The following is a 13332-nucleotide window of genomic DNA, read 5'->3' as shown; positions in this document are numbered from 1 at the left end:
GAGGGCTTATTTTCGGGATAGGTCTTATTATCGGGGAAACACGGTAGTAACTTGTAGAGCCTGGATTTGTACCCAGGGCCCTTTGACTCCAAATCCTGCACCCTTTCCACTACATCACATTACCTGATGAGGGATTGTCTACAGGATGGTTTCCTTGACATTTACCTATTCCTGAATTCAAAGAAAACTCATGCTTCAGGGGTTTAACCCAGTCAGAGACTGAGGCTAATTTGCAGGTACTGGTAAGCTGGGCAACTGAAAGATGGTGAGTCACTTAATCTGCTCGTCTGTTTCCTCATCTGGAAAATGGGGATAACAAATCACCCCAACCTCCTAGGGTTGTTGTGAGGATCCAATGAGATACCTGCCAAGTGCTCAGCACAGTGCCTGGCACACAGGAGGTACCACCTAAATGTCAGCTGCTATCATGTGTTGTTATTTAGCAAAGCTATTTCATCAGAATGGCCTGAGTCTCAAACAAAGCTGGAGCAGAGAATCTGTACTTCAGACTTCTTATTACCAGAGGAAAGGAGATCATATAGACTGTCAGAGCAGAGAGGGACCTTGCAGATCATTTAGTCTAACCTCTCCATTTCACAGAGGAAGAGCAGAGGTCAGATAATCATGGCGAATCCTGGACTGGTCCCAGGGGTGGTGGGCAGGGAGGGGTGTGTATGTGCGGCTTGACTCCAAACCAGTACTCTAACACTAAAATAGGCCATCAATTCAGAAAAACCACAGATTAACATTATCTTTTGAATTGTATGTTTATTATTTGGTTAAAACATCCCTGTTGACATTTTAATCTGAGTTTGACACCTCTGCTTTAACACCCACGCTGTAGAACTTCAGTGTGCTCCAAATAAGCGTGTTAGCCACGGCTGTACGTATGTATGGGCAGTGTGTGTGTATATCAACAAAAATTTCAGAAAGGCCTCCCTTTGTTAATCACATAATAAACATATCCAACCCCTACAACTGCAGGGATTACTGAATTCACATTTGTCAAGCTAATGGAGAGAAAAGGCATGCTCTCCACTGTCTTTTAAGACTTGATTTCATGCGGAAGGGAGCCTTGACATTTTATGGAGTTTTAGACGTTTCTAACTCTATGAATCTCCAGCGTCGCATTAATAGCCTTATCACTCTTTTGAGACCCCTTTGGTCTATCCCTCAAGAGAGCTTGTGGGTAGAAGTGAATGTGCCAGTTGCCTATTTCGGTCCTTTTAAGATTTCTAGACCTCAGCAGAGGCTCATCCTCATTACCTCTGACAAGGACGTATCATTCCAGTCCTGTCTTTGATCCTCTATTGTCATCAGTATGGGGTAATCTGCAGAACTGCATTGGGGCTCCAAGGCACTCTTGCCCTTAAGCTTTCCCCATAAATCATAGATGAACGTGCACTGCCCAAGAAGTTTCCGTCTTAAATTGTACAGAACGAAGTGAAAATTACTGGGGGTGGTGGGGGTGGGGGTGGGAGAAGGCCGAAATGAGTAGAAGGGAGAGGAAGGTATTATATAGCAAGATAAAGATGCAGAGAGAAGGGCTCATTTAGACCCTTTTCCAACAAGCCCCAAGCAAATGTTCTTCCAGGGTCCAGGTAGAAAAATGGCAGAAAGAGAAAGGAGCCAGTCAGTATAAGAGGTCTTACTATTACAGACAGACTTCTGGGCTGTTGTTGTTGTTTTGGCATTTTTTCAGTCACGTCCAACTCTCTGTGACCCTATTTGGGTTTTTTTTTTTTAAACAAAGATACTGGAGTAGTTTGCCACTTTTATCTCCAGCTTATTTTCCAGATGAGGAAACTGAGTCAAACAGGATTAAGTGACTTGCCTAGGGTAACTTTACACAACTAGTATGTGAGGCCAGATTTGAACTCAGGTCTTACTTAGGTCCAGTGCTCTATCCACTGCCTTCTTAGCCATGTGGATTGGAAAAGAGGAAAAAGTAGTGGCTGAGAGGCCAGTGCTTCTTAAACTGTGGGTCATGACCCCATATGTGTCACAAAAAACTTGGTAACAGTGAAAAGTTTCAGAACGCACAATGACCAAAAATTTATTACAAATTGAACCATAATGAATCCAAGGTGTTTCTGGCAACACTTTCCCATGATGCATTGCGCAACTTCACTGCAGCCTTGGTTCTGAAGGCACAACATACACACTTTGCACTTGTGTATGCCATCAACACCCCAAACAGCACCAATAAATGCTGCCTTAATGTGAAAAGGGGTCACGAGTGGAAAAAGTTTAAGAAGTCCTGGCCTAAAACCACAGTAAAATAAGATGAGTAAGGCCACCTTTCTATGTCACATGTCACAGACCCAAGTGAAGGAAATCAGGAGCTGTCCTCCTGTCTCAACTAACCCCTACCCCCTAAAACCTCTTTTCTCGGGCTCCTTACTCCTCCTATTTCTCTGTTTTCTGGGGTAGGAGGCTGTACTAGGTGAATCCTAGTCCCACTACTGTTTATTATATGTGTGTTCCTGGGTGAATCACTTAATCCCACTGGACCTCAGTTTCCTGATCTGTAAAATGAAGGCGTTGGTCTAAGGCGCTCCTAAGGTCCCTTTCCAGCTTTAAATCTCTGATCCCGTGCTAACCTCTTTTCTAAAAGTTAAGATTCCAGACTTAGGGGTTTGGAGCTACAGAAGCTGACAATTGGAAGGGGCCTTGGAGACTAGCTAGCCCAACCTTCTACTCCATGGTGGAATTGCCTTTATATCATCACACTGCTTAAACACTTCCAGTGATAGGCTGGGCAGCTATTTCAAACAATAGCATATTGCACCACTGGACAGCCCTAATTATTGAGCTGAATTCTGTCTCCATATAAATGCTACCCATTCTTCCCTCTGGTGCAAACCCAGAATAAATCTAATTCCTCTTCCAAACAGTCCTTCCTTCAGATATTTGAAAGCAACAATCATGTCCTCCCTGAGCACCAGTAGCCATTTGACTGGAATAGATGGGATATACTTCCAAGTGCATTCCCCCCTATGCCCCAGACTCATTTGACACTGCCTACCTCGAGTCCTACCCTTTCTTTGTTAGCCACCGAAGATGGCCAAGAGACCACAGAGAGCTTCCCTCTTTCTAAGACCAACAGCACTTGGCATTTGTTCCAGTCTTTTTTTGCGTATCATGTAGTGGCTTGTGTGTTTATTTTTCACATATGTAAGTCTTATCTCTCCAGCTAGAAACCTGGAGGCTGCCTTTTAATCCATCTGATATCCTACAATGCCTAGCACAGCATTTTGTATGAAGCAGGCATTCAGGTATACCTCTGCTGATTGACACATCTAGGTAAAGCAATAGAGGTAGAAGGAAAAAATGAAAGCACCTAGGCTGATGATTTCATACAGGTGTTTTATATAGGAAATTAATTTTTTTGCTTTTTTTTGGAGGGGGGAAGGCAGGGCAATTGGGGTTAAGTGATTTCCCCAAGGTCACACAGCTAGTAAGTGTTAAGTGTCTGAGGCTGGATCTGAACTCAAGTCCTCCTGACTCCAGGGGCGGTGCTCTATTCACCGTGCCACCTAGCTGCCCCTGATACAGGAAATTCTAAAAGAACAATGTGCAAACATCTATATACAAGACATAGTCTATATCACAAGGAACATCTATTTACAAGCACCCAGATAACATTTTGGCCTTAAAGTGTGGCAGACACAGGCAGCACAATGTTCAAACGTTACCATTGGTTTGAGCAAAACACAACAAATTTTTCAGAAATGACAAGGCCCCATTCCAGGTCCAACCAAGTCTCTTCCAATTCAATCAAAGACCTCAAGAGAGTTTACCAATGTAGAAATGAAGCCAGAGTCGGGGTTCTAAGTCACTTCTCATTTATTTAGTCTGTTCTAAGTTGTACAGTTATGAAAATAACAAAACCAATGCTGGAAGCCCAGGAATATTTACAATCTCTCTGTGTAGTGAGGTCAGTCTATTTTGTTGCACAGATTGGTTATGTTTGGTACCACAAGGTGTTTATAATTCTGACAAAATTGGACAGATTAACAATTATATATACAGGAAAATAAAAAGGAAAATCATTCAAGTATCAAAATACAGAGACAAAGATTAAATAACATTTTTATTACAAATCAGTCCCATTGCCACACACCACAATTAGCAAAATCACCCTTTTGCAAACTGAATTTGACAGTCATTCTGCAAGTCTGGGCAGTATTAGATAAACCTTCAAGCCAGACTAAAGTCAGATTAACTTTCACAAACCACAAGTGTGCCTGCTTTTCTGTTCTAACCTGTCTCTGAGAAACTACCCCTGATCTTTAGTACTAGAGGGCCCACTAGGGGCCTGGAGAGTTGCAAATGTAGAGCTTTGTTAGGAAGAAGAATCCTATTGCCTAAGAACAGTTAGCAAGCACATGGGGAAATTCAAGCAGAGAGCTGGGAACTGATGACAGCTTAATGTTACTGAGCCCATTCCAAGAAAGCTGCAGTTTCACACCTAAATGGGCTCCTTCACAGTTCAGAAACACAGTGGATGTGTTCAACCATGCTACATGGCCTGCACTGAGAACAGTGTGATAGCAGTGGCTTTCCCACTCAAAGCCTGTTCTTAAAGTTGCAATATCCCTTTCTAGGGAAGGGAGAGTACCTGACCCCCATTAAAAAAAAATCCAGTCATTTTCTTTTCTCCACTATCCAAAAATAAACCAGTCTAAAAACATAACTCAGAACCAGAGCTGACCAGCCAACTTCCCAATGTGAAAACACCTGAATAAATAAAGAGGACATAGCAGCTTTAAGAAAAACAAAAACACCTAAATATGATTTTTAAAAATCTGAGAAATTCATCTTAGTGTCTACAAAGAATTTTCTTTTTGGACCTATCATCTTACCCACAGAAACCTACTTGGAAAGGAAACAACCTTCCTTGAAAAAAAAAAAAAAAGGAAGAAAGTGGAGTTCTAGAAGATGGAGAAATGCTACTGCTGGGCCCAGGGCACAAAGACCCAGCACTGTGGCAGGAACAGTACAATTTTACCGAAGAAAACTTAATTTTCCTTGGGAAACTTTTTTGGAAAACAGGATGAACACTGTGCAAGAGCAAGTTGCTAGGAGTCCCTCTCAGGCCCAGAAAAGCCACGGTCCTTGTCTAGGACAGAGAAGCCGAGGTTAATCCCCTTTTTCAAGAGGAGTGCTGAGCTTAGCCCCTCAGTCCCTCTGCTGGCAACAGAATGACCGGGATTAACTACTCCCAGGGTTGAATGAAGAACTGAAGTAGTCTATGAGGGATAAACAGAGAGGAAGCCCACAAGGCCAAGCCTCTCATCAGTCAAAGGTACAAAACCACTACCTGTAACTTCTGACCAACCATAGAGTTTGTGCATTTTTAAAAAGAACCTCCCTGCATACTTATAAATATGTAATTCCAATCAACACCTTTCACTGGGAAAGAGCAGTGTTGCCAAAGCCTAGAATATTTGCACTTGGACAGGAATAAACTGCACCATGAGAACAGTAGGTTTGCTAAAGCACAGATGGGAAGTCATGGTCCTCTTTGCTCCCTATCCCAGAAGTACAGCGCACAAGGGCTTGGCCCTTCCATCTCAAATGGAGGAAGTCTCTAAATCCAGAAACAAAACTGAAGTTAAAGGGAGATGCAAATAGAGGAGTTGTAAAAACAGCAATGCTCTAATAAGCCAACCTGATGCAGATAATGGGCACTGTCTGAATGGTTAAAAATCAAGTCAACTACCAGTTTTTTAGCCCTTTCCTACATATATTTGCAGCCAGGGATGAGGAAGGAACAAAACAGGCATAGTCACGACTCAGAGAGTTAACAATGAGACCTAACTGCAAAGACCAGTTTAGACAAGTCTCAAGTTACTGGGTTTCAGCCTCAGTTGGTCTCTCTGTTATTAAGCCCCAAATGAAGCTCCTTTTTCTGTTTTCCTTTAAAACATAGAAAATATGGAACTACTAGAGAGCTGGTGGGGGAGAAAAAAAAGACCAGGTCCTTGGTCATTGCCGGGGTGGGGGGAGGGCGCTGAGGGGACCAAAGCTCTAGGAATTCACTATGGGCAGCAATGTATGGAATGACCATCGTCTCTTCACGTCTAAAATCCTAGCAATGGCTCAAGAGCTCCTGCTTTTCAGGTGTCTCCAGGGTTGTCTTTTTTTTTTTAAATATCAGAGATGTTGTCTTCGAATGGTCTTGTTCTAAGGGGAGTCTGTGCACTCTGACAGAACACAGGAACTCAGCTGGGACTGAACATCAGAATCCAACAAGCTGCCTCAATGTTAGCTGTTCTTATACTCACCCATCTCCCATAAGCAATTGCTTTCCTTTCAAACCTGCTATGCTATTCCAAGGTCTCATTCTGAGGAAGAAAGGCCTAAATGGATTGTCCTTTTGCCAGTTCTAGTTTCCCAAAGATCTTCATCCCCATGACTTTCTGGCTGAAGATCGGCAATCTTCCCTATGGGCCCAAGCCATGGGAAGTCATTTTTTCTATTAAAAAAAAAAGTTTTTCTGGACAAGCTAAAAAACCCAGAGTCACTTCTAGGCCCCCTGGAGTCCCAATCTCATCTGCTAGAGAGAGACCCTGAGTTGCTGCTCTCCAGTCAGGGGCAGGGAGGGATGGGGGAAGGGATTTATTTTCGAGGCTTGGTTGTGGAAAGCCTGTGCTGAACAGCAGGAAGGCGATCCCCAAAGCAGAGGCTGAGCCTGGATCTTCATGATGGCGGGTGAGGCGGTGGCGGCAGCAGTCTGTGCCCCCAGGACTATTTTTCCGCAGCAGTGTGGTTTCCCAGTGGCTCAGCTTGGCAGAAGCAAACAGAATGGGGAGGGGAAAGGGTTAACCAAAGGCAAACTGCACAGAGAGGAGGACTGAAGTTGAAGGGGAAGGTGCCTTACAGAATCCCCAGGGCTCCCTGATAGAGGGAAAGCCCAACAGCTGGGGTACAGGGACTCTGCTCTTAAAAGGCACAAGGGGGGCAGCTGGGTGGTGCAGTGAATAGAGCACCAGCCCTGGAGTCAGGAGGACCTGAATTAAAATCCAGCCTCAGACACTTAATACTTACTAGCCATGTGACCTTGGGCAAGTCACTTAACCCCAATTGCCCTGCCCTCCCCCCTCCAAAAAGAAGAAAAAAAAAAGGCACAAGGGCCAGGCAGGGAGGGAGGCCCATGGCTAGATTAACATAGTGAAACTCCCCCAAATTGCTGCATCCTACTGGACCATATTACATTTGAATCATTTCCTAATGAAACTGCCTCCTTCCTATATCCTGTCACCTAAGTTAAGCCCCCCCCACACCAGAACTGATTCCCATCTCCTTTCTTATCTTGGTTCTTAAAGATTCTTGAACTCGTAGGAAATGACAGTTTCCATCCTTCTACCACCTACCATACTAGAGGCCTTGGAAGAAGGAGGTCACAACACAGGCCACTGCTTAATCTCTGAATTCTCACATTATGGAGGAAGAAGCAGACTTAAGAATGCCCTGGGAAATGATGGCAGTGAACAGAGAAAGCTTGGGTACCAGCCCCTAGCTTATGGAAGCCCCATTCCGAGACAGTCTGACTGTACACCATGTGGGAAAAGTCCAGGCCTCACTCCTCACTCATGCAAGGAGGAAGCCTTCTGTTTGGTGTCCTAGACTTTGGAACCCGAGACTAGAGCTGCCCAACATTCTGTGACTCTAATAAATATGGGAGTGACAGGGATGATGGACCTCCATCATAGAGCCTCCATTCTATTTGTCAGAGATTATATGAGGCAAGAAATCAGTTTGCTGGAGTAAGCCACAAGACCCTTTAGATGACACCATCACATCCCCAACGCTCTGGTCACCCCTGAGGTCAACCCTTTAAAAGCCCCTCCTGAGAGTCAGCTACAGCCTGGACACACAGAGAGCAATTCTGACCAGTCCAAACCACCAAACAGTATTAATGCCTTTCCATCCCCTGCCTCTGGTCATCTGCAGTAGCTCAAACCATGGAAGCCATGGGTAGGCTGTCAGCTGACAGAGTCCAGCACCGTTCATCAGAGAAGAGATGGGGTGGAGCTGGCAGGTAGGATCTGAGCTTAGAATGGGGAGCAGGTTTCCTGGCACACCAGGTGGTCACAGTGGTTAGTGTTGAGAAAGGTGAGTTAGTTAGTTCTTGGCAACAGTCCCCAGCCATGGCTGAGATGGAAGTATGGGCCAGAGCAGACCATGCGTCCTGAGCCTGAGCCCAGGGTGACATTACTATCACTGTTTGAGTTGGCTTTAAGGCCAATCCCCCAGGGATTTGTAGTGCCCATCCATTCAAAGGCCCCCTCAGCCCTCTTGGTGCCCACCTTGAAGGCACCTCCCCCCCTCCACTGCATTGTCCCCAGCCAAAGGGAGGAGAATTCACAGTGTTTGGTGGTATAAGGTACAAAAGTTGTTAGTGTACAGTGTCTTAGTGCTGCTGCCAGGGAGGAGAGCAGGCCCCTGGGAGGGTAGGGGGCTCACCATCAGCAGCTGGAAGGAGAGAGCTGAAAACAGCAGACAGATCAGATGGTAAAGGCACAGTGAGACTAGTGGAGACAGGGGCTGGGTTGGTTTTAGAAGATAGTGGTCTCATACTTAGTGCTGAGGCTCCTTTTGGAATCCGGTTTTGGGTCCACTACCCAGGAGACACTGGCATGAGATTGGGTATCTTGGTCCATGTCAGATGGTTCCAACTGGAGAACATGAGAAGGAAAGGCAAAGCATCAGAGCAATTGCATGCAAAGGCCCAGGCTGAAGTGAGTCCAGGATAAGCCTCAGATCACCTCCCCTAGGCCATGCTGGTAACCTCACCACCTGAATCAGGGGAGTCCTGAGAGTCAGAGGGGAGATCCAAGAAGGAGAAGCTCCCTACTTTTGGGGGCTTGATAGGGAGGCTCTGCCAGAGCATCTCAGTGCTGGTAGGGGACTTGAAGTTGCTTAGCCAAAAGCACAATCCTAGCTATTAACCCCTGCCCATCTAGACTGGAGCTGCCTGATCTGAAAGTTCTGGCTAAGGCCAGTGGATGTGCCCTGAGAACAGTGGCAAGGAAGAAGCAGGCGCCTCCATCGCTTAGGAAGTGGACACTTAGCAAAGCAAAAGACAAAGGTTGTAGCACAGACAGGTGAGGACAGTCTTCAGGAGGAGGGGAAAAGAGACACAAGATGGCAAGAAATGTAAAGACCTTGACTCCGGGACTAACAGCCGGCAGTGGCAGGTAAGAAGGACGGTGGGTAGTGCAGGTGTGACAGTAACAACAGCGGTTATCAGGTGGCAGCGGCCCCTGGGGAGGTGGAGGCAAAGCAGACACAGACAGGAGGCAACATTAATGACAGGGGGGAGCGTGGAGAGATTCCTCTGCTGATCCTGCCCCACGCTGCTGTTCAGAGCAAAGGGAAGACAGACTGCCTGAGCCACTGTTTGACGAGGGGACACCAGCCCTCTTTGGGTGAGGACATTTGTCCCCTTAAGACAGCGGTTTCCACCTAGGACCAGGTGAATGGGTTAGTGCATGGAAAGGAACCCCCCTCCCAGGATCAGACAAAGGCTAGGGAACCCAGGAACCAGGCCATACATACTGCAGATTTCCTCATGCCAACTCGAGGCTTAGGCACCGGTTTGGAAGCTTTTGTTTCTATCATCTCGGCTGCTGATGCCCCACCTGGCTTGGCTTTCTGGGCCTGCAGGGCCAGTTGATAGGCCACCTCGAATGCCTGTCCCAGCGTCAGGATGATCTCATAGGTCAGGTTCTAGGAGGGAACCAAACATAACAAACACATGAATGCTTTGGAATGGAAAAGTTTTTCATGCAGGGAACATCAAGGATCAGCATCTAGATATTGAGGAACAGGGCAGAGAAGGTTTTAGGAAACCTGGAGGTCCTAATGGCTTCCCAACTCCAGAAATCCCTGGGTCTCCTGGGAGTCAGTCACAAGGCTTCTGAGGAAGTGGAGCAGCCGCATGTAATGGAAATGCAGATTTAAAGATCTTCCCTGCCCCTAGGCTAACGTGCACCTGGAGCCTGGGGTGGGAGGCTGGTTTTTCAGTAGATACTTTTTGATTGGCCAGTGGGTCAATAAGGTTGTTACATTCTCTGAGCCAGGAAAAGGCTATATAAGCCCTGATGTGTAGCTTTGTTTTGGGACTCACTTTGAGAAGTGTTCTGTGATTTGATCTGAGTTCTGGGAAGCCGTTGTTGAGAGTCCCCCGGCTTTGAAAAACCCAGAATGTGGAAACCCAGATGTTGACTGGGTAATGGATGTAATGGTTGGACAATTTGGAAATCTGTCTACTTGATGTTTCTGTCTTGATAATTATGCCTGTATACTTTGAGGTTCAGGGTGCTGACCTTTTCACCTGAACAAGGTAAACGATATATGTCTGACTGATTAAAGTAAGCTTGTTAACCCATTTTGAGTTGCTTTCTTTAACAAAGCAGATCCAAGAACCTGTGTGAGCAGGCACCTTGGGGACACTGGGATGCTTGCTGCTACACCGCAATGCCTCAGCACAGAGAGAAGAGTGAGCCCAGGATCAGGGCCAGAGGCGACTCTTCAGAGGTCCTGGCAGGAGCAGGTGCCAGGACCTTGGCAGGGGCCCTGCGGTCCACTTCTCCCTGCTTTAACACATTCTCCCCATTTTTCTTCTTTCTCGGGGCATAGTCAATTTTTCAAGGCATTACATTTCATTCCTAATTAAATGTCACTGGAACCAAGGAAAGCACCAAAGATGAACAGAGTATTCTGGAGCAGAGAATTCAATCTGTTGGCAGACAACAGGGAAATCTGTAGTGTCCTACTGGGCAAAGGTCTGGCTTGAGCTTCGGGGACATTAAGCTGACAAGGTGCCCCAAAGGCACCCTTGTGTAAAGAAGAAGAGAGCTTGGAGACCTGATCCTTCTCTAGCTGTGAGCCATTACTTAGCTGTATGACTAGACAAATGATGGCACTTCTCTAAGCATAAAACAAAGGGACCAGAGATGATTTCCAAGTTTTCCTTTAGCTCTAAAATTGTAAGATTCTATGACACCAGGGCCAGGAGAGGATTTATCAGCTCCCCACCACGCTCAGCTGCGGCTGAGGTGCTCCTGCTCCTCACAAGCCTGGTCAGACCCTCACACTCACCACATCCACAGTGCTGAACACATGGCAGTAGTGGTGGCTTGTCTGCAGGTCCTTGGTGATGTAAGCAAAGGTGCAGAGGTCCTCAGGGTCCTGGGCTGCACAGGAGATGTTCCGAATCTCATGTTCTGCAATGATGTTCTGTCAAGGAGGAAGCAACAAGCCTCTTTAGTGCACAGAGGGATCGAGAGCAGCCACCTGCTGCCTTTCCTCAGGGGCATTCAACTCTCACTGGGGATAGAGTTTTTCTCTTGTCACTGCTAACTTTTTGTCTAGCCCTCTTCAAAAACTCTCCTTCTAGACCACACCTGCCCATTCCAATGTCTCTTAACGAAACCCTGATCAAGGGCGGGATGGATACCAAAGTTTAAAAAAGGGCATGTCAGTCTCAGTCGTGGGTCCTGAGGAGATGAGACCTTAACTTACTCACACAGACACACCCTCAGGGAGAAAAAGGCTAGGCTGAGTGGTGATCAATCAAAAAAGCAGCAGTAGGGTTCCTGTGCCTTTAAACAAGGATCCCACAGGGGTAGATGGAATTGTCTGCTTGTTAAAGGAAGTCTTTAATGGGAGAAAAAACCCTGACTCTGCTACACTGGGCTAGGGCAGGGAAGCACCAAAAGGCATGTGAAACTGACCCTGCTTGGGCCTGATGGGCCTCCCTGATTCCCTGGGCCCCAGAAGCCTGTCCCATCTCTTCCCTCCTCTCTTCAATCAGCTTCATAACCATCTTCATCCAAGTCTTCTCAGCTCCAAGACAGGACACCAAAGGCAGTTCTAGTCTTTTCCTGATCTAGGGAACTTGGGCCACTAGGGATGGATCTTTCTGTTTCTGCCTTGGAGATCTCACTCTAATAACAGCAGGCCCTCAAACCCTTTTCCTCTGGATATAACTTTCACAGAAGTTCTCGATCCCTCTGCCCACTACAAAGCTACAGGGAAGAGAGGGGATTCCAAAAGGAAATCCAGACAATAGTGTGTTCTTCCACAGTCCTAGCCATATGCTGCTCCCTAACCCTTTGGCAGGCTTTTGTTGCTATGTTTATTTATTTGGGGGTTTGCTATAGAAGTGATGTCATTGTTATCAGCCCATCAAGGCCACTTAATTCATTCTACAAGTATTCACTGAGCATTTGCTGGATGCCTGGCATTATACCAGTCACCCTGGGTGGGGGCAGGAAGGAAAGACTGAATCTCAAACTCATAAGCAAAATGGAACAGAAAAGGCCTCAATACTTCAACTCGCATAACTATGCCACTAACAAGCTATCAGCTGTAGAATTAAGATTAATCGTCTATGTTCCAAATGGCTAGACTAGTCACAGTCTAGGAACATTATAGAAACAAAGCTAATCTAACAATTTTGCAATTGCTGGCTTCTCTGTACATTGTAACACCTTCATCTTATTCTGGAGTCCCCGAGGTCGTGTTACTGAATTGCCAAGATTTACTCCTACAAATGGAGCTTTGATTTGTTTTCTTTTCCTAGTAGATATATAATCTAATTTTATTTCCTTAGTGAAAGATGTGCAGTTATAGATAGCTACTCTGATTTTCTCAAGAAGTCCTTTAGACAGGTATGTAGATCTCAGACTTCTTTGGTGAATCAGGAGGATATTTGCCTGGTAAGAGGGAATAAACTGTAGCAGTCAATAATCCTCCAAGTAATTGCTTAATAAATTAATGTTTCCAATATACCTGGTCTGACTGTTCTGATAGAGGTTAGTAAAACAATACACATTCTGTTATATATAGACAGGTTACTGAAAATTGCAATAAAATAAAAAAGGAGCATCAATAAAAAAACAGCACCTACAATACAGCAACTGAGAGGCAATAAAAGGCAAGTGACAAAACGAACTAGGTGGCAGTGAGTGCTGGAGGAGATCAGGAGAGGAAACCCACTGTGAGCTACAGGAGTCAAGGAGGAGCCTTGAAGGTAAGATCTAAGAAGGCAGAGCAAAAGGGTAAGGACATTTCAAGCAGGGGCAAGAGGCAGCATAACATGGTGGATAGGAAGCTGGCCTTGGGAGTCAGGAAATCTTCTGTTCAAATGTCAACTTTGCTGCTAAATAAACTGGGGGACCCCTGGCAAATTACATCACTTTCCCAAGCCTTGGTTCCCTTTTCTATAAAATGAGTAATAAAGCTGTGGGACCTAACTCAAAGGGTTGGCCTGAAGCTTCAAGGAGATGATGGAAACATCAAAGTGCTAAGTGT

The 13332-nt window shown here is 45.8% G+C and overlaps 1 protein-coding gene across 8 annotated transcripts in view; it reads right to left on the bottom strand.

Annotated features, from left to right (window-relative positions):
- Nucleotides 1-3831: 3831 nt before the first annotated feature.
- The window catches only part of ANKS1A (ankyrin repeat and sterile alpha motif domain containing 1A), a 270152-nt gene continuing 260651 nt past the window's right edge, over nt 3832-13332 (bottom strand). For 7 of the 8 annotated variants that reach the window (XM_069073496.1, XM_069073498.1, XM_069073500.1 and 4 more), the window contains 3 exons: nt 11116-11253; nt 9571-9741; nt 3832-8687 (listed from right to left, as the gene is read on the bottom strand). In XM_069073496.1, the coding sequence (XP_068929597.1) occupies nt 8568-8687; nt 9571-9741; nt 11116-11253 (429 nt within the window). In that variant the 3' untranslated portion in view covers nt 3832-8567. The remainder of the gene's footprint in view (nt 8688-9570; nt 9742-11115; nt 11254-13332) is intronic. The other variant, XM_069073497.1, reaches the window with a different exon arrangement.

This window comes from Petaurus breviceps, unplaced genomic scaffold (genome assembly GCF_028583685.1).
Source record: "Petaurus breviceps papuanus isolate PSGF00001 unplaced genomic scaffold, PetGlider_PUasm1.0 90865, whole genome shotgun sequence".
Taxonomy (NCBI): domain Eukaryota; kingdom Metazoa; phylum Chordata; class Mammalia; order Diprotodontia; family Petauridae; genus Petaurus; species Petaurus breviceps.
Note: the sequence above shows the minus strand (reverse complement) of the source record. Positions and strands in the feature narration are given on the sequence as shown.